We start from the raw sequence: 18,931 nt of genomic DNA on the forward strand, positions 1-18,931 counted from the left end.
TGGGGAACAGCTTCGTGTTGTTGACCTCGTGGGTGTACAGCACCCGCTCGCACCCCCGCGCCCACCACCTCCAGTAACACAGGGGGCGGGAGCGACGCATGCAACGGGTCCTGTGCCGCGCCGGTGGCACCCGCGGCAACTTGGGCTGCGGGCAGGGTGGCCGGGCAGCTCGGGGCTTGCCCCCATGCGCTCCCCGCCAGCGGCCATCCCTGTGCTCCAGAGCCACGCCGGGTGGAAGTGGTACGATGGTCCAGGGCAGCGCGGGTGGGAGCACTGGCTCGCGGCGCTCGTGGTGCAAACCACACTCTCCACTTTGCTCCAACAAAGCGTAAGCAAGCGAACGGGCGGCGAGGGCTGCGCGGCGGGCAGCGCACTTGGGTGCGCGTTTAGGATCTGTAGTCCTTCTTGCTGTAGGGTTTGTTGCCCAGGATGCTATCGATCTCGTGGATGATGGAAGACGACAGCTTCGGAAGGACCTGTGGGGGACGGGGGCCGCTGCTGGGAGTTGGGATCATGCTACTGGTGCATGTGGGAGGATGCAGCCGCCGGCGCCACGCAGCCATGCTGCGCTCACCGCCTCCACCCCGCCACCTTGATGCTATGAGCCCCAGCCTGCCGGCTGAGTAACCCAGTTACGGAAAACCTGGGTCAGGCTCATCCCCTGCCTTCTCAGCCCAGCAAAGCCTCATCTCTGCTGCTCGGATTCAGATCAAGCAAAGCCCCTAATTTTTGTTTGGAGCCAGGTTTGGAACCTCCTTCTCCTACCTGGTGCATTGCAGCAGTGAGCACTGCAGCGCTGGGCATTGCAGGAGCACATGTTGCAGGAACATGCATTGCAGCACTGCTGCAGCAATGCATGCACGGGCACGTGCTGCCCCGTTAAAGCCCCACGAGCGGCGTCTGCTCACTTCCCCGCAGTAAAGCCTCCCCTGGCACATGCTGCTGGCATGCCAGTGAGGCAGGGAGTACTGACCTGTATTGCTCCAATGTTCTCCATCAGCTGGTCGGCGTTGGAGGCACCCAGCAAGACGGAGCTGACGCCCTCGTTGCGCAGGCACCAGGCTGTGGCAGGAGGGAGAGCAGAGCCTGAGCATGGCCTGGCCACCCCTGGCGTCCCCCCGGCCCTTCCCGCATCCCCAGCCCCTTACCGATGGCGAGCTGGGGCAGGGTGCAGCCCAGGCGCTCGGCGATGGCCTGCAGCTCCTTCAGCTTTGCCTGCTGCCGCCGGCCCTCCTCACTCAGGATCTTGTCCTTCAGCCACTGGTATCCCTGGGGGGCAGGAGGGGCCGTCACAGTGGAACTGAGGTGTACCAGGACCTTGCACAGGCAAGGCATCCCCAAACCCCCTGGGCTGTGGCTGCTGGACCTCCTGCTCCCACAGGGACCTTTTGATACCCCTGGCCCTGTGCCCCCCACTCTGCCCATCCTGTTGTGCCCCCCGCCCCGGCTCCAGCCAGGCTCACCTTCAGTGAGGCGCGCGAGTAGGGGGGGATCCCCCCGTCGTACTTCCCTGAGACAATGCCGCAAGCCAGTGGGGACCAGGTCATGGCTCCAACACCTGGGGACGGAGCAGAGCAGGGGGTGACACTGCCAGCCCACAGCTCCCCCGGGGACAGCGGCACAGGGGCTGCGCCATGCCCTGCCAGGCTCTGGTGGGCACCATACTTTGGGGGGGCTGCAGCGGGACCCCTGCTGCCGTACCTATCTTGTGGAAGAGCTCAGGGAGCTGCACCTCTACCTTCTCCCGCTGGAACATGTGGTACTCGGCCTGCTCGCAGATCGGTGGGATGAGGTTGAACTGCCGGGCCACCGAGTATGCCTCCTGCCAAAGAGCCGGGACTCTCAGTGCCCCGCTGCCCATGCTGAACCCCCTGCTGACCCCCACCCTGATGCCCCCAGCTGAGCCCTGAGCAGCCACCCCAAAAAATAATGAAGGCTCAAGTGCATCTGCAAGCGCTTGGCTCCTGAGAGCTGCTGTCTAATTAAATTAGTGTCACCAGTGGCACTGGGGCTGCTCCACCACAGCCGCCCCTGGCCCCCTGGGCCCCCTACCATGATCTCCATGGAGCTCCAGCGCGAGGTCCCCCAGTACATGGCCATCCCCTGGTTGATGACGTGGGTCATGGCTCGCACCGTCTCTGCCGGAGGGAAGGGGAGAGCGGCAGGCGGGCGTTAGCAGGGTGCTGTGCTGGCAGAAGGGGGCTCACGCCGCACCGACAGCTGATGAGCATCCCGCTCCCCAACACCGAGGCGGGAGCTGGGTTGTGTCTGGAAGATGCTTTCAGAGGAGCAGGATGGGGACCGAGGGAGCAGCTGCTCAGGATTTGCCAGGGACCACGGCCGACCCTGACGTGCCGCTGGTGATGCCAGGACTCTCCCAGCATGGAGAGCTGCCCGGGGGTCCTGGCACCGGTCCCATGCCCCGCAGGGTACCAGCACCAGCACCACGCTTGGCACCGCTGCCAGGGGAGGGACCTGAAGCATCACCCACGCACCAAGACCCAGGAGAAGGAGAGAAGCCCGGATCCCGTGCAGGGGCGTGGGGGTCTCTGGGGGTAGCCGGCCCTGAGCCATGCAGGCTGGGGCCAAGCCAAGGCACGCTCCTGCAGCCAAAGGCGGGCAGCGGGGAGAGCGAGGGGCGCGAGGTTTGCCTGGCCGGCACCAGAGTACGCACCCCGGCATGCTCGCAGCCACCCCGGCGAGGAGGGACCCTGCCGCGGTCCCCGGCATGGCTGCAAAGGGTGCCCCGTGACAGGGACCCTGGGCAGGCTGGGGAGCCTCGTTGCTTTTTTCCCTTCTAACTGCAAGATGGGGCTGGTGGTGGTGAGCTGCTGCTGTCTGTGCATTTTATGGCAGGGTTTGCTTGGGGCGGGGGGGATGGGGATGGGAATCACAAAGGAGTGGGGGTTCTGCCCCAGGAAATGCCGCTGGGACACAGGCAGCGGCCGGCGGGCAGAGTGCGGGCAGGGAGTACCTTCTACGATGAAAGTCCTGGACTTGGAGGAACTAAATGGGACCCCTGGTGATAAAAGAGAGATTTAGAGAGAGTGGAGTCGGCCGCTGCCGGGACGGGGGCAGCGACCTGCTGCCGCGCCACCAACCCGCCCCCGCCGCAGCCCGAGGCGGGTCCTGGCGCCGGGCTGGGGTGGCAGAGCCTTAACCGTGGCACGGGCTGACCGAGGCGGCAGAGGAGCGGTTTCTGCTCGGGAAGGGAAGATGCCCTTGAAATAAAAGCCTGGTGCAAACCAACCGCGACAGCGATGAAAGGCAGCGGGGAGGAGCGTGGCACCGTGGATGGCACCCACCTTCCATCGGCGTGTTGGGGTCAGGCCGGTTGGCAAACACCACGTCCACATACTCCAGCTGCAGCCGCTCCAGCGATGCCTTCAGACCTGCCGCAGCCACGGGACCGTCAGGCACGCCGGGCCCTGTGCTGCCAGCTGGTGAGGCAGCCGGTGCGGGCACAGCCTGGCACCGAGGCTGGCAGCGCCCAGCGAGCATCCCTACCTTCTATGATGTGTTTTCGGGACAAGCCCCTCTCCGTCTCAGCCCTGGAAAAGGAAAGGTGAGTGAGAGCCTGGCATGCTCCGGCTGCTCTGCCGCAGGGTGGGCACGCTACCTACTTTCCTCCCCAGAAGATTTTGGTGGTGATGACCAGGCTGGACCGTCTGTGGGGAGAAAGAGAGAGTCACTGGGGGCAGCACCCACAAAGCCCTGCCTGCTCCCTGCCCGCAGGCATTGATGCCATGGGCTGCCCTGCCACCTTTCCCCAGCCCATCGCCACGGCAGTGACGGCTTTGCCGCACAGGAATGAAGTCCAGCTTACCTCCACCCTTTCTTCTTGATGATGTTCCCCAGCACCACCTCAGCCCTACAAGGGAAGGGGACATCAGCTGCTGCTGCCCTGGCTGCTGCGATGCCTCCAGGCCACCGTGGCCCGGGAGCAGCCACTGCTCACCATGCTGCGCCACCGATGGCCATGGGCAGCATGGGACTGCCCAAGCCATCACCTGCGCCGAGCAAGCGCTCGCAGACCCAGCCTGGCAGCCGCTTTCAGCCGGCAAAGCCAGGAGACCCCACGCCGCCGCAGCTGAGACGTGCTGGAGGCTGGGGCGCAGGGTGAGGCCCCCTGTGCCGTTGCCGAAGCGGGGTACCTACTTGCCGGCAGCGTAGACTTCTGCTGTGTCAAAGAGATTAATGCCGTTGTCGTAGGCTAAAGTCATCAGCTGCTCCGCCATCTGCGAGAGGAGAGCGGGGAGGGTTGGCAGAGGGTTGGCCAAGGGCTGGAGCGCAGAGCTGTGCGCTCAGGAGCGCTGGTGAGTGCCGGCACACCGCATGCACTGAGACCAGTGCCTGTGGCTCTGCTGGCCCAACCTGTTCCCTGTTTTGCTTGGGAACGGCTGGGGAGGGATGGGGCGAAGGGGTGCAGTCCTTACCTCATCTGTGATTTGCCCTCCAAAAGTCACCCACGTCCCTGCAGAGGAGAGAGGGTGCAGGCATGGTGAACGCGGTGAGCACAGTGAGCACGGCGAACATCGAACGCCACTGCCCCCAGTCCCTGGCCCCCCACCCCAGCTCCCCTGGCATGCAGTGCCCACAGTTGGCCCCACTGCATGCGGCACGGTGCTCCCAGCACAGCCTGGTCGCTTTCTATTCATGTCAGAGGAGAAAAAGAGAAAATAATTTGACAACTTCTGGGCCGCATCTCAAAACCGCCGCTGGGCCAGAGCACAACCCTTTCCTTCCCTTCACAAAGCATCACTGGAGCAGGCGAGCGCTGCTCTCGCCAGGGAGGGCCAGCAGCGACTGCGGGATAGGGGGATGCCAAGGGGCTGCGGCAAACCCTGGCACTTACCCAGGCCCAGGCAGGACACGCGCAGCCCAGACTTCCCGAGGTTCCTGGAAGACAGACACCTATTAGGAAAGCCACCAGAAAGCCCCAAAACGCCATCTCATGCACCCGCGTGCCACCAAGCGCACCGTCCGCATGGGCTGGGAGGCATGATGGCAGTCCCTGGTCCCCATCCCTGCCCGGGGTGGTCCTGCAGTGAGGGTCCCCCAACAACTGGTTAAAAAGCCAACCCAGGCCAGGCACGCCGCGGCTTGCCAGCACTGTCACAGTGACGCTGTTTTCCCGCACACAAAATAATTGCCGTGCCCGGCAGGGTAATCCAGAGTGGCAGTGGGCTGTGACCTCGTTAAAGCGGCTCCCCGTAACGAGGCTGGGGTATCCAGCATCCCCGGCAGTGCTGCTGGCACGGGGGAACGAGGCAGGAGCAGGGGCAGATGGCATGCTGGCAGTCAGGCCTGGAGCATCCCACACGTGGCATGAGCTGTGCCCATTCTCTGCGGCACGGCCCAGGGCTGGCATGGGGAGAGGGTGCTCGGGAGTGGAGCAGTGTCCCGGAGAAATGGAGCACCCCTGAAAATTTAGGCAGCATAAGGAGCTGGAGAACAGCTTTAGGGAAGGGGGCCGGGCTGGCAGACGCCTTCGCCACAGTGATGGAGAGCCAGTTTCTTGTTAAAAATGACAAAAGCTCAAGAAATGAGCGTTAAAATAAACAAAGTGTAGGTGAGCCGCGGCAGCTCGCCCGCGCGGGTGTCGCATAGCAACGGGAGGCATCGCCACCGCGGCATCGCCAACACGGGCACGGCGACACGGGCACGGCGAGCAGGCAGCGAGCAGCCACGGTCCGATAGCGGCGGCGGTGAATCGTGGCCTGAGCCGAGTCGGGGCATCTTCCTTCCGCGCCACCGCATTATTGCCCAACATCTGGAGTCGCAGGCGCTCCCCCCTCAACCCTGTGTTATTTTTAGAGCGTTTCGCAGCACAGAGAGGCCATGGCCGCGGCTCAAGCCCCTGTGATGGGGGGTCGTGGCGGTGGGGGGATGGCATCGGCCACATCCCAGCCATTCCAGGCCATGGAGGCATCACCAGGGTCCTCCTGGGTGGGTGGGCACTGGCAGCCCATCACCGCTCCTGGCTTTCCTCCCTGAAAGTGTGTTGACCAGCTGCCCAACGGCGATGCTGGCAGATACCGGCGAAGGCCAAGCATCGCCCCGCACTGCACCATGGCCGCCCTATCCCATCTGTTTGCACGGAGCATCCCCCCATGCCACTGTCCCCACCGCAGCTGCCGGCGGGGACCCCCCTGAGCTGGCCACCCACTGCCTGGGTGGGGGATGCCCCACATCCCCTGCTCTGAATGGGGACGTGACTGGCACTGAACCCGGAGGATGTCACCACACATGGCCCCAGCACTGCTGCCGCAAGGGTTTGGTGTTCAAGAGCTGGACGGAGCAGCCCCAGACCCCTCCCCAGAGCCTGGGAGAGGGGACTCGGCTGATTTGGACAATGATGGTGGGTGACAGCTGGTCTCACCCCAGTGCTCCACCAGCCTGCAGCGCTTTGTGCCTAACGCTGGTCACATCTGGGCTGTGACGGGGGCATGCAGTGGCTGTCAGCTGGACCGTGGTGTGCGTGCTTGCTCATCCGGGGGGAGCCCCCAGCCCCATGCCAGGCTGCACGCTCATCTCAGAGGGGGAAGCCCCCAGTGCTCTGCTCCAGTGCCAGGGATGGGGAGCGCATTAACCCAGTGGGTGCTGGCTGCGGGGGGGCACAATATGCACATGCCACCCTTCATTTCCAGACCCACCGCGGGCAGCTGAGGTCTGAATCCAGGCTTACAGCTCTGTGCACGCTTCGCAGGGCAGCAAGTCTCCGGCAGCGCTGTAGCGATGCCATGGCAGCCCGTGGATTAACGCGTGCCATGACTCTCAGACCCCCCGGGCTCGGCAGCCTGCCTGACTTGGCAGGGACTGGGGGTGCTCCTAGTCCTAGCCTAAATTTTAGTCTCTTCACCACCACCCCCCATCCCGCTGGTTTTACACGAGGCTGGATCAAAGCCACCCCAAGAGGGGACAGGAGCAAACAGTGAGGAAGGCGACGGAGGCACCTGGTCGGCACTTTTAGCACTGAGAAACCTAAGGGAGCAGGATGCAAACTGGGGGTTAGGGGAGCACAGCACACCTAGTCCCCCAGAACCTCCCCGCTCCCCCCTGCCCCCCCAATGTCGGTGAGGAACAGAGAAAGCAACTGGACAGGCAGCAAACCTGCCTGCCCGAGCAGCGCGCCCATCTCCTACCGGTATTTCATCCCCGGCTGCTTGACGCTGGACTCGCTGGAGGAGGGGGCGTTCTGCACCGAGAGCTGCCCCAGGCTGCGGGCCACCATGGCCACTGCTCGGAACTTGCCACGGGTGCCGAGACTGGGGCTGCCAGCATTCTGCCGGTTTAGCCGATCCTCCGCGCTCCGGCTCTTGATGCTGTGCTCGGAGCACACAAAGGAGACCTGCATGCTGCTCCGGCGGGCAGCCGCGCCAGCTGCCTAAATTTAGCCGGCGCCCCGAGCGAGGAGCGAGGCGGGGAGCTCCTCCCGTCGCTCCGCCAACGTGACGGCGGGGGGCTGCGGGCACCGAGCCGGCTCCCGGCAGCCCTCCTGCCCTCAATATTTGATGAGCTCAGGAAACGAGCGAGCGGCACCCCGGGCAGGTGGGAGGGCAGGACGGGGAGCATCGTTGCGGGTGCCCCCCAAGAGGCCGCGGCACGGTAGGACCCTGGTGCCCCACCGGGCAGCCCCTGTGGGCAATGCTTCCAGCCCAGCCCTCGTGTGGGGTGCAGTGGGGGGCTGGGGTCCTGGGGGTGAAGGGGCCGCTCGTCTGCCTTTGGCTGCGCCACAGCGGCACAGCATCCCTCCTCCCAGGCGGATGCAAACCCCAAACAAAACCTGCCGGCAGGAACGTTTGCCTATCACCAACTAACACGATTCCGGGGCGAGAGCGCAGGCGGTGGCCATGCCACCGGGGCAGGGGCCAGTGGTTTGCTAAAGTTGGGCTGGTTGCCCCCTCAGGGCCATGGCCTCAGCAGCACAGCCCCCAAATTTCACCCAGCGCAAGCTAAGTGGATTTAGGCAAAACCCAGCCCAGCATCTCCTGATGAAGGGGGGATGCAAGCTGGCTGTGCTACAGCAACGTTTTGTGGCTAGGGCCATGTCCCAGCTGCTGGCCCCTGGCATGCCCCCTGGGGCTTGTGGGGGAAATTATGGACATTTGGCCCCGACCTAATGAGAAATATTGTAATCTCCTCTGCTTCCCTGTGCCACAAAGCTCCTTAGCTGGGTAATCCCACCAGCGCCGGCGCAGGAGGGACCTGGCAGCAATCAGCAGCTCCCTGGAGGAGGAGAAACCCCAGAGATTTTGGGGGCAGCGGACACATGCTCAAAGGATCACCTTCAGGGGTGCCTGTGCCAGCCTCTCCCCATCAATAAATAACCACCCCATGAATATTAGATGGGCTCTTGCTGCTGTGTAAATGTTACCACTGTCATTGTGAGTGGAGGGGAACCTGACCTGCAGCGTGGCACGGCAGGAGCCGGCAGAGCTGCCGCTCCCGGCGGCTTCACCGCAGCAGAAGGGGGGCAAGGGACACCCCTGCATTTTCTCAGGGGGGAACAGCTGCCGTCCCCAGCCCAAGCCTGAACCAGGTTACTGGGGGTGTCCAGCCCCACACCCCACCTGCCACACTGGGGGAGAGCAGCAAGGGATGGGATGGGCACAACAGCCATGTGCCCTCAGAGCAGTTGCATCCGACTCTCCAGCTGCCCGGCACATCCTCCTTGCACCAGCCCGTAACGAGAAGGACAAAAGTCGACTGAAACCCTGATACACCTTGCACCATGCCCAGGGCCCACATACAAAATTAATGGAGCACCAGCGCTGCCACGAATGCTCATCAAAGGGATAAAGCGTTTCCGCAGCCATTTGCTCTACCCGCCCGAGCTCTAGAAGCACAGAGTGTGTTTGCACTTGCAAACTTCTCAACAGCAAAAGGGAACACCAAGTGAGAAGCTCAAAGAATATCGAGCAAGCAAGAGATGACGGTGCTGACCTGCTGCAGCCTCGCCTGTGCACGCTGTGCCAGATCGCCTATCGTGCCAATGACACCTGCTCCTCCCAACCTCGGCACAGCGCAGGGAAATCAGTGAAAGCCGGATTTTTCCCCAGTGAAGTGTAAAACCAGCGCTAAGCAGCATCCCCTGCTCCATCCCCGCATCTTGAGCTGGGTGCGCTCAGCCCTCGCCACTTTCGCTGCCCTGGCAGGCACCGGCACCGCCTTACCTGTACTTCATGCCAGTGGTGCGGGCGGTGCTGTCGGCCAGGGAGAGCCCGTGCATCCGCAGGAACTCCTCCAGCGTCTTTGCCCGTGCTGCCACCCGCACATCCCGCAGCCGCCGCAGCTCCAGCCCATCCGCCGGCCGGGGGGCCGGTGGCAGCCCCCACTCGGGAGGGTGCCGGCTGGCCACGCTGCGCAGGCTCTCGCTGTACGTCATGGAGAGCATCCCGCCACCCCAGCGTGGGCTCTGCAGGCCGGCCCTGCCGCTGACCGCTCAGGGATGCTATGGAGAGAGCTGGGAAAGCATCCCGCTACAACGCCAGGCTCCATCGCTGCTCAGGGCAGAGCCCTGCCCATGCTGTGATGCTGGAGTGGTGGCACCCACCCTTGCAAGGACCTGCAGCACGGGGAGGGGGAGAGCAGGGACTCTGGCGAAGCCAGTCACTTCAGCAGAGCAAAGCCTTGGCAGGGGAGCCAAAGCGCAAAGGAAGGGAGAAGGCGGCAGTGTGGCAGGGAAGGGCCGTGGCACTGCCTATGGCTGGTGGCAATGGGTGGCAGCACAGCAGGGGTGCAGCCACGGCCACCCTGAGCCCTGTGAGCTGCTGTCCCAGTTCACACCAGCTGGGTTGCCACTGGTTTGCATCCTCCCGAGGGATGCGCTGGGGCCAGGAGCTGGCTGAGGTGGGGTGAGTGGTGGCACAAGTGCCACCGGTGAGAAGCCGGCACTGTGTGCCAGCAGGAGAGTCCAGGATGAGAAATGTGTCCTTGTGGGGCTCCCTGGGGAGGGTGGGCATCCGCAGAGGGGCTGTAGGCGCTGGGTGCTCGCTGGTGGCTGCCATGCCCATGGCAGGCTGCTGCAACCAGTGCCACCCGCCAACACCTTCCCCACAGCCCCCACAGGTGTGGCAGCGACCTCCCAGTCAGCGCGGGCTGCCGAAAACAGCCTGCCGCAGAGCGGGCTCCTCGCACCGGTGGTGCTCACCACCTCCACGGCTGGAATCTTGCCAGTGGTGGCACTGGCACCGATACCCCTGCCACTCTCTGCAGCGTCCCTCACAGTAAGTGTCTGCAAGGAGTGAGGACCGGGGCCAAAACCGCGGCGCTGGCGCTGAAGCAGCCGCTGGGAGTCACCACACCGGCACCAGGCTCCAGCCCGGCTCCCACTGGTGGTTTCTTCTTTCCCTGCAAAGCTCAAATTTACAGCAGCAGGAGCCAAGAGCAAAGCGCGCTATCCCGCTGAGGTGTGACCTCAAGAAAAAAAGCAGAAAACCCAGAAAATACAGAGCACCAGCTGCTGCCGGAGACCCTCCCATGCTCCTCTGGCTGGGCAGCAAGGGCTTGGGGGCACGGGGAGATGTGGACAGGGGACTCCTCTCCTGCGGCAAAGCCAAACTGAACCCCGGCCACCAGCCTCCTCTCCCTGCCATGCCTCGAGTCCAGAGCCAGCTCCAGACCTTCTCCATGGCTGGTGGGTTTAATTAGGGCAGCACCAATGGCTCCTGACGGGCATGGGCACAGCACCTGGTCCCGGCAGGACCCCCATGTCCCTGGCAGGACCCCCTCGCGCTACAGCTGCCGGCAACAGCCTGAGCTGGCTGCACGGCTGCTCTACAGCTTCACCGCGCTGCAGTGAGATGGCTGCAGCAAGCGGGGCTGCGGGGGGTTTGGGCTGGGCTGCTTCAAGGAACGGGGCAGGAGCCCACGGGCCACCTCACTTCGACACCTCCCTGATTTTCGGCTGCGCAATGTTACGGGGCGGCGGAGAGAGCGCGGAGGCAGCGGGTTCACCCGTGGGCCCTTCGTTAGCAGAAATCCGGACGCTGCCTGAGGGAGAAGAAGCAGTGGGGGCTGCAGGAGCTGCCGAAGCCCAAGCAGCGCCATGCCCAAGCAGGAGAGGCTGTTTTGTGGGGCAGGAGCAGCAATGGGGACACAGGCTCTGCGGGATAACGGGGCCGCTAGTGCACGGCAGGGCACAACAAATGGGTGACAGCTGGGTGCACAGGTTAGCTGCTTGGAAAGGCATCTGTCCAGCCTAGCTTGCCCAGCTGGGAACTTGTTGGCAACCAACAGCCTGCTTAAAACCAAAAAAGACCCCAAACAAAAAGCTCCCCAAGCCACCAAATCCTGAGCCACCCCCTGCAGAACGCCCTCCCTGCTGCCCGCAGCCAGCTATGCCCATCCCAGCTTGCGCCCGCGCCGTCGGCCCCGACTCACCCGCACGCTGGGGATGCTGCTCATCAACAGCAAAGCTCTGGGCAGCCGGGCTGCCCCGGGGCAGCTATAAAAGACGCATGGCCACTGATTTTTTGCATTAGGGGAGTGTCAGCGCTTGGCGTCCAAAGCAATTGGCGGCTGCGACGGGCCCCCCCAGAGCCCAGCTTTCTCACCACACTCCATTAGCCCTATTAGGGGATTTTCTTCCTTGCGAAAGGGAGCTAAATTATTCATGCCCGCTTTGCTAAAAGCCCAGGGATGTGCCGCTGCTTTATCAACGCTGGCATCGCTGCCTCTGCCCACAGCACAGCCCACCCTCGCCCTGCTGTGACAGGTCCCACGCCACTGGCATGTGGGGTCAGCTGGGGGCAGTCAGGGAGCTGAGCTGGACCCCTGCGGCGCACGCAGCCCTCCTGCCACCCCCACAGCAGCTGGGCTGTAGCAGGACCGAAACACGGACTCCTCCAGGCAGGAGCCCTGGAACGGGGCTGGGTGACAAGACACCGGTGGCAGCTGCCTACAGGCAGCCTACAGGCAAGCTGGCTCCTGCCCATCAGCCTCGGGAGCCTTTTGCACCAGATGTGTCCAGCGGTTCAGGTGTGTGGCTGTGCCTGGCCGGTTTGGCAGCCAAAACCCACCAGTGGCTCAGGCTCGGCAGTGTCGGTCGTAGCACATTGCTGGGACAGGCGAGCTCGCAGTGCCGCCGAGCCAGCCTGGTGCCAGCCAGCCTCTCCTCCTCCCGCCATGCGTGGGGAGGCCACGGCTCCCTTGGGGGGCAGCCCCCCAGCCCCCAGCCCATTGCAGCCAGGCCAGACCTGGTCCAGCGCTGCTGGGCTGCTGTGGCCCCAAGAGCACTGAAGCAGCCACTGGCACAGAGTGCAGGAAAAAGTGCTGCCTTCACTTCAGACGGTAAAAGCTGGGGCACAGGGGGAAGTGTTGCCTTCTGTACCACTTAAAGACGCTTCTCTTAATGGAAGGAGCAGTGAAGCGGCTGGCCAGGTTCCTGGAGCTGCCCTTGGGAAAACCCAGAAGGCTCTTCCAGGCACAGCATCAGCACGGGATGCTCCCCCCGAGCCAAGCCAAGCCCTGCACCCCCACGGTGGCTGTCCCCCAGTAGCCCTCTGGCCACGTTCTGCTCCTTGGGGAGCCTGGCAAGGATGGCCCCCACCCACCCAGCCACACACCAGGGTCCCCACGCCGCTCTGCCAAACCCATGAGCAGGTGAAGATGGGGTGCCGCGCCGGCAATGCCCGTCCCACACGGAGGGTCCCCTGCACCGTGGGCAGGGCTGTGCCAGCAGCATCAGCACCGGCAGCACCACGGACACGGGCAGGGGTTGCCGGGGCTTCAGCCGCATCCGCTTGTCGGGGGAGGATTTTGGGGAGGGGGAAGAACTGGGTTACCTGTAGAACTGGAGCTGGCGCTTGGGGCTCCCATACCTCGCGCTTCCGACAGCAAAGGGAAGAAAGAAGAAAGATGCCACAAACCCCGTTAGAAAGGTGGAGCGGGACCGAGCAGCAGAGCCAGCAGCCGTGGCAAGGGTTGGTGGTGCCCACCCGTGTCACATGGCAGGGGGACACCACGCAGCGGGCACCGGCACAATCCCCGGCAATACCCACTCTTCCCATAACAGGCATCAGCACCTAAAACTGCTGCTGCTGCCATGTGGGGCTTTGCAGTCCTGCAAGTTTTTGCACAAAGTCTGCCGGGGTGGTTTTGGGGTGTCGTAGCCCCAGGTTTGAAGTCCTGGGTTTGAAGCCCCCCTCCCAGCACCGACCCGCATCCTTACCTGTAAATCATCCCTGGGGAGCCTGTCTGCCGCAGCGAGAGTCGCGCCGGGGAGTCAGTGGTGGATTCGGGATACATGGAGCCAGCCTGGGCTCCCCGGAGCCGCTCGCCGCCTCACCCCTGCCACAGGGGAAGAGAAAAAGAGGAAGAAATGGGGGTTTCTGGGGCGCATGCATGACGGTGCTTCCTGTTGCAGAAGCTGGTGAGCCGGATGGGTGTGTGGCACGGGCAGTGAAGGCAGGGCACCGCAGCCCTGCCAGCCCCAGCCCCCCAACACTGACCCACCGCCGATCCCAAATGCATCCCACCCTGGCCCTGTGCTGCCGACTCCCTAACTTGGTTGCTCTCCCCAAATTCCTGGGGCTTCTGGGGAGGGCAGAGCAGGGCTGCTTGCTGCTTGTCTTGCTGCCCACCTCACTGCCCACTTTCCCGCCCGCCTCGCTGCCCACGGGAGGCAAGCAGGGCATGCCACTGGGCAACCCAGCTGCGGCAGCGAGGCAGTGACCCGTGCCATGGAGGTCTTGCAACATATCAGGAAATGGTGAGGAAATGTGGGCCTGCGAAATGAAATGCTTTGCTGGTGCCCAGCACTAACACAACCCCCGGAGGGTCCCTCTGTGAGTGACAAGTCAAGGAAAGGAAAACAGCCTGGCCTTTCCCACAGCCTGCATGTGACTGCGTGAGCAAGAGCAGGAGTTGCAAGGGAAAGGGGGGCTCACCCCAGGCACCCCTGACCCTCCCCGTCCTCATCTCCATTCCAAGGAGCCATCTGGCATGACTCCCTAGGGAGCTGCTCCCGCTCCCCATCCCACAACACCATCAGCAGTTTCCAGTATCACAGAAAACCACAACACCTCCCCTACAAAATCGGGGCTAATTTTTAAATTTAACCCATCTTTCTTCAGGCCATCTGTGAAATGCCATCTTCATGCTGCAGGTCATGAGCTGCTTTTTTTTCCTGTATGGGAAATGAGAGATCTCCAGGCTCCTTCCCCAGATGTCCTGGGCACAGCAGGAGCTGGTCTTTGCAGAGCGAGCTCATGTCCTGGCACACATCCTGCCTACGTCCTGGCACAGCATGCCTGCATCCCACATCCCTCCAGCATCCCAGCCTGGTGTGCGTGCATATCGCATCCTGCATGCATCCCAGCAGCTCATGCCTGCATCTCTCCTGCATCCTGCATCCCTCCTGTATCCCAGCCCGGTGTGCCTGCATCCTGCAACACTCCTGCACCCTGCAAATCTCCAGCATCCTGCATTCCTCCAGCCTCTTGACACAGTGTGCCTGCACCCTGCATCCCCCCAGCATCCTGTATCCCTCCAGCATCCCAGCCTGGTGTGCCTGCATCCTTCCAGCATCCTGCATCCCTCCAGCATCCCAGCCCAGTGTGCTTGCACCCTACAATACTCCTGCACCCCACATTCCTTCAGCATCCTGCTTCCCTCCAGCATCCTGGCATGGTGTGCCTGCATCCTGCATCCCACATCCCTCCAGCATCCTGCAACCCTCCAGCATCCTGGCCCGGCATGCCTGCATCCCGGTGCAGCCCCTGCAGCCCACGCGGCCCAATGGCAGCGGCTGCGGCAGCCGAGCCCGTCCCCGCGGAGCCACCTGCCCGCCCACCGCAGCTCCTGGCCCCACTGCAGCCCCCAGTGCAAAGCCCCATCTCCCCCCTCCCCTGAGCGCCGCAGAAATGCGGCTCCCTTTGGCCGCAGCCACGCCAGCGCGGGAGGCCAGGCAGGGTCCGTAAAGCCGGGTTTGTCGTTCCAAGGGCAGGAGGGAGCTGCTGCCCTTGGCCCTGCACCATTGCACTGTGTGCCCCGAGCCGGACCCTGCTGAGCCCCCCAAACCATTGCGACCCCCTGGCTTCTTCTGGGGGCTGCCTGCATCGCCTTCACAGCTCCCCACAGCCTGGTGTTGGGCAGCTGCCTGCAATGACGGCAGCAGCAGCTGCCACCTGCCCAGGCACCGTCCTGCCCGCTCCCGCAAGGCGCTTTACCCTCTCGGCATCACTTAATTAGCAGCAGTATAACGAAACCGAGGCGAGCTGGGGGGATGCCGGCAGGAGGGCCGGCCAGCCCCTGGCCCCCCAGCTGCAGTGGGGGCAGCCGTGCCACTTCCTCGCTTGCACTGCCACAAACCACGACTTAAAACTTCTTGCCCAGTTTAGGACCGGCTCCGTCTGCGGCTCCTGGGGGTCTGTGGGGTGATGAGCTCAGCTCTGAGAGGAGCTCGTCTCTCCGCAGTTTTCAGCAGGACCCGACAGCCCTCGTCCGTTACCTCGCGGTAATGCCGGGGGACCGAGTGCGGTGGCTGGTAAGTCTCCGGCAGCATCAGAGGAACTTTGCCGGGAAGCGCTGCTGGACCACCGGCACACGGGGCAGGGCTCCGTGCCCTGAGGAGCCAGAGCATCCCAGGCCCTGGGGCCCACTCGCCCCTCTGGGTCCCGCGAGCCAAAGACACTCCCAAAAGCCCGGTCCCCTCCACACTGGCAGTTTGGGTGCTTCCCTGATACCACTCCTGCACCTTCAGCTTCCTCATGGCAAAACTCAGCCACGAGTCCACAACTGCAGGAGTTTCCACAGGGTGATGCACGGAAAGGGAAGAAAAGTGTTTTCTTCTGCAGATGTGCCTGGGACCCAGATGCCAGGGTGCCCTGAAAGCTCCTGCTCCCACTGGGCTCCATCCCTGTCCCTGGCTGGCACGATGGGGCATGAGAGCATGGGCGCTGAGACCCTGGCAGGATTTATGGCCAAGAAGCCCTCAGGAGCCAAAGCTCTGGCAGATCACCCTGGGGGACGGTTTGCAGACCACAGCCTCCCAAACACACTGTCGTCAAAGCAAGAGGCGAAACTGCACATGGAATTAATCAGAATATTAGGGACAAAGCCTCTGCACCCACTGATGAGCCCGAGCCCCAGAGGGTGAGGTGCTGGGGTGGGGGAAGCAGCAGGACCCCTGCCCTGGGCACTCCAGCATTCTTCCCAGCTGCTCAGGTGAGAGATGCAGGGGAGACAGCATCAAGCATCTCCTTGCTCCAGGTGCCTGTCCCCGTATTCCTCCCCCTTTCTTTTACGCTGTTTGCAAACAGCACCCTCAGCAAATGCCCCCCCCCCCCCCCAACCTCAACACGCCACAAGAAAGATGACTTTAGCACAATTACTCACACTGCCCTGCTCTGCCTTGCAAATGGCTTTCTACCTGGCACCTCCTGCCGTCACCTTTTGGCTCATGCCTGGCACTGGGCCCTCGGCACCCCCTGGCTGCTCCCAGCCCCCCGCCTGCAGCACGGCCGCCGCAGGGAGCCGCAGAGCAGCAGCCCTGCCCCTTCTCTCTGCCCGGGAAGCCTCTGCTGCAGAGCAGTGTTCCCCCAGCCTGCCATCACGTTCCGGACTCCCTCTGACCATGGCTGGTGGGCTTGGGCATGTTTACGAGCCGGTTATTAAGACAACGAAGGTGGCGGGCGATGGGGATTTAGCTGCGACACATGAGGTCGCCTGCGATGCGCCGTGTGTGCCCAAGCGCAGGCACCCGGCACTGCTTGGTTCCCCGAGTCAATGACACAGCCCAAAACCACAGGCAACACGTCAGATGGGGTTATGCCTGCTTGGCCATCACGTACACTGGAACAAGAGTAACTGGGTCCATCAGGCCACCAAGCACCCATGGGTCCCCGATGTGCAGCACTGGCAACACACACACCTTCCCCAGTGAGCCGGTGGACAGGCTCCCTGCTGTGCCCTGGCTGCTGGCACGGCTGAGCCACCACCACAGTACCATAGACCCACCGGCAGTGCTGACCACCCCGGCACCGGCACCTACCTGGCTCTGGTGCTCTAAAGGAGATGCGCAGTCAGGAGGAACAAAAACAAACAAAAAGAGATAAAACCCCAGCTGCCAGCAGAGCTGGAGGCTCTGCAGGTTTTGGGAAGCAGCGCCGGTGCCGGTGCAGAGCAGCTGCGACAGCCGGAGGCAAACGCAGCGGATGATGGTTCCTACCCCATTCCCACTCCGTCCCTGGGAAAAGGCATCCAGCGGAGGAGGGGAAGGTGAGCCCTCCGCACCTCGGGATGCGGCAGCACCCAGGGATGCTGCAGAGCTGTCCCTGCCGCTCTCACATCCTGACTCGGCAAGTTTGGCTCAGCTGGTGGCGTGCAGTCGTGGCGTGCAGCCCGGTTTCCCGATCCCACCGGTGCCTTAACTGTGTCGGCGCCACAGCCCAGCACTGGCACCTCGCTTGGGTGAGTGAGCGTCTGCCACCTGGCCACCCTGAGGCTCAGGCATGGGGAGGCTCAACCAGCGGTCATGGGGAGCCCAGAGCAGGACGTTTCCATCATCGGATGCCTTTAAATCATGCTGGGTGTTTCTCTTAAAAATAAAATGAGGGTGCTTGCAGATGATGCTGCGGGGCTACCTCCCAGCACCAGGGTTTGCTCAGCCGATGTGTCCCGCTGGCAAGCCAGCCATCCTCCTCCGCTCGCCCCAATCGTGCCTTCTTCAGCAGCTTTCGCTTTTTGGCCATCTTGGGGAAAAAAAACCCACCCTGGGGTGCGTGGTCCAGAGACACCCTGGTAACTGCAGCATGCTGGTCCCCGGCAGCAGCACGGCACTGTAAACCTGCAGCAATAACACCACCAATGTGGCCGGATTTAACAGGAAAACCAGAGGCCACGCCAGAAAAAAGGGGTCAGGGTTTCAGAAGGGTGCAGCAACACTTTGTCATTTATAAATTTGGAAAAAGCAGCCCCTGTCCATCATCCGAGTGGCGCTCAGCTTCACAGCAGCATCCTGCCGCTTCCTCTTGGCCTCCCGGTGCGCTCCTGACGGTGACGCTGCCTGCTCCGGTGATGCTGCCTGCTCCGACCCACTGGGGGACCTCTCGGCATCCCCGGGTGGGCCATCCCAGCACGCTGCCCACCTTCCGCCCCGGGAAGGTGTGCTTTGCCGGGAGGGCAAAGCCATAACGCATCCCACGACACCTGCCTTAACGGCAAGGGCACGGTGCTGGCCGAGCGGGCACGGGGTCCCCATCGCAGGGAAAACAGCCTGGAAAAGCGGAGTTTCCGCTCGGCCGAGCGCGGGGCAGCTCCGCCCGGGGCGGCGCTGGAGGTGCCCACCGGCGCGGCCCTCCTGCTGCCTGCGGGCCGGCCAGCACGCCGTGCCACCGGGCCCTAAGCGCCTGCCATCTGCCGGTGCAACGTCAACAAGCCCTCAGCCGGCAGCACCGGCGGCGGGACGGCCTCGCCGGGCTGGGGGCAGAACACAGGGGGATGTCACCGCCGCTCCCCGCGCGGCGCCCGCACAGCCGCCGCCGGGCGAGGGGCCCCGCTCTCCCACCGGGGCGGGGCGTGCGGTGGCACGGCCTTACCGTAGTTCTGCCCGCCGCCGTGCCCGCATCCATCACACCCCTCCCCCGGCCCCCAGCCCGGTGCCCATCGTCCCCCCCCCGCCGCGCCCCACAGCCCCGGGGCCGCTCCCGCACCTGCCCGCCGTCCGCCGCTCCCCGCCGCTCCGCCACGGCGCCCTCGTGGGGGGCAAGCCCCACCCCTCACGCCGCCGATTGGCCGAGCCGTCCGCCTCTCCCGCCGCATACAAATACCTGGCGCCCCGCGCCGCTCCCATTGGCTGCAGGGGCCGTCGGGCCTAGCGGCGAGGCACCGCCCCCCGCGGTGCGGCACCATCGCCCTAGTAACCCGATGCTGAGCTGGGCGCGACCACCCGCGCGGGGGGGGTGGAGGCGGCCTCCGCCGCTGCCGC

General features: G+C 63.9%; 1 protein-coding gene across 7 annotated transcripts; it reads right to left on the reverse strand.

The window, feature by feature from the left end:
- KCNAB2 (potassium voltage-gated channel subfamily A regulatory beta subunit 2) lies at window positions 1-18,760 on the reverse strand. Of its 7 annotated transcripts, XM_055798553.1 has the most exons (16): window positions 18,657-18,738; window positions 13,175-13,293; window positions 12,789-12,830; window positions 4,856-4,899; window positions 4,437-4,474; window positions 4,159-4,238; window positions 3,827-3,871; window positions 3,624-3,668; window positions 3,508-3,551; window positions 3,306-3,392; window positions 2,053-2,138; window positions 1,702-1,822; window positions 1,464-1,558; window positions 1,149-1,269; window positions 974-1,062; window positions 1-476 (listed from the first exon to the last, which is right to left on the reverse strand). In XM_055798553.1, exons 2-16 carry the CDS (start codon window positions 13,249-13,251, stop codon window positions 387-389), a joined length of 1,104 nt encoding a protein of 367 aa, XP_055654528.1. In that variant the 5' UTR covers window positions 13,252-13,293; window positions 18,657-18,738; the 3' UTR covers window positions 1-386. The 7 variants fall into 7 exon arrangements, with proteins under 7 accessions (XP_055654528.1, XP_055654529.1, XP_027643445.1 ...); XM_055798554.1 differs by lacking the exon at window positions 12,789-12,830 and having other exon boundaries at window positions 18,657-18,735; XM_027787644.2 differs by lacking the exons at window positions 12,789-12,830; window positions 13,175-13,293; window positions 18,657-18,738 and adding exons at window positions 2,975-3,019; window positions 9,177-9,412.
- Between the last annotated feature and the right edge of the window lie 171 nt (window positions 18,761-18,931).

Source organism: Falco peregrinus, chromosome 3, assembly GCF_023634155.1.
Source record: "Falco peregrinus isolate bFalPer1 chromosome 3, bFalPer1.pri, whole genome shotgun sequence".
Classification (NCBI taxonomy): domain Eukaryota; kingdom Metazoa; phylum Chordata; class Aves; order Falconiformes; family Falconidae; genus Falco; species Falco peregrinus.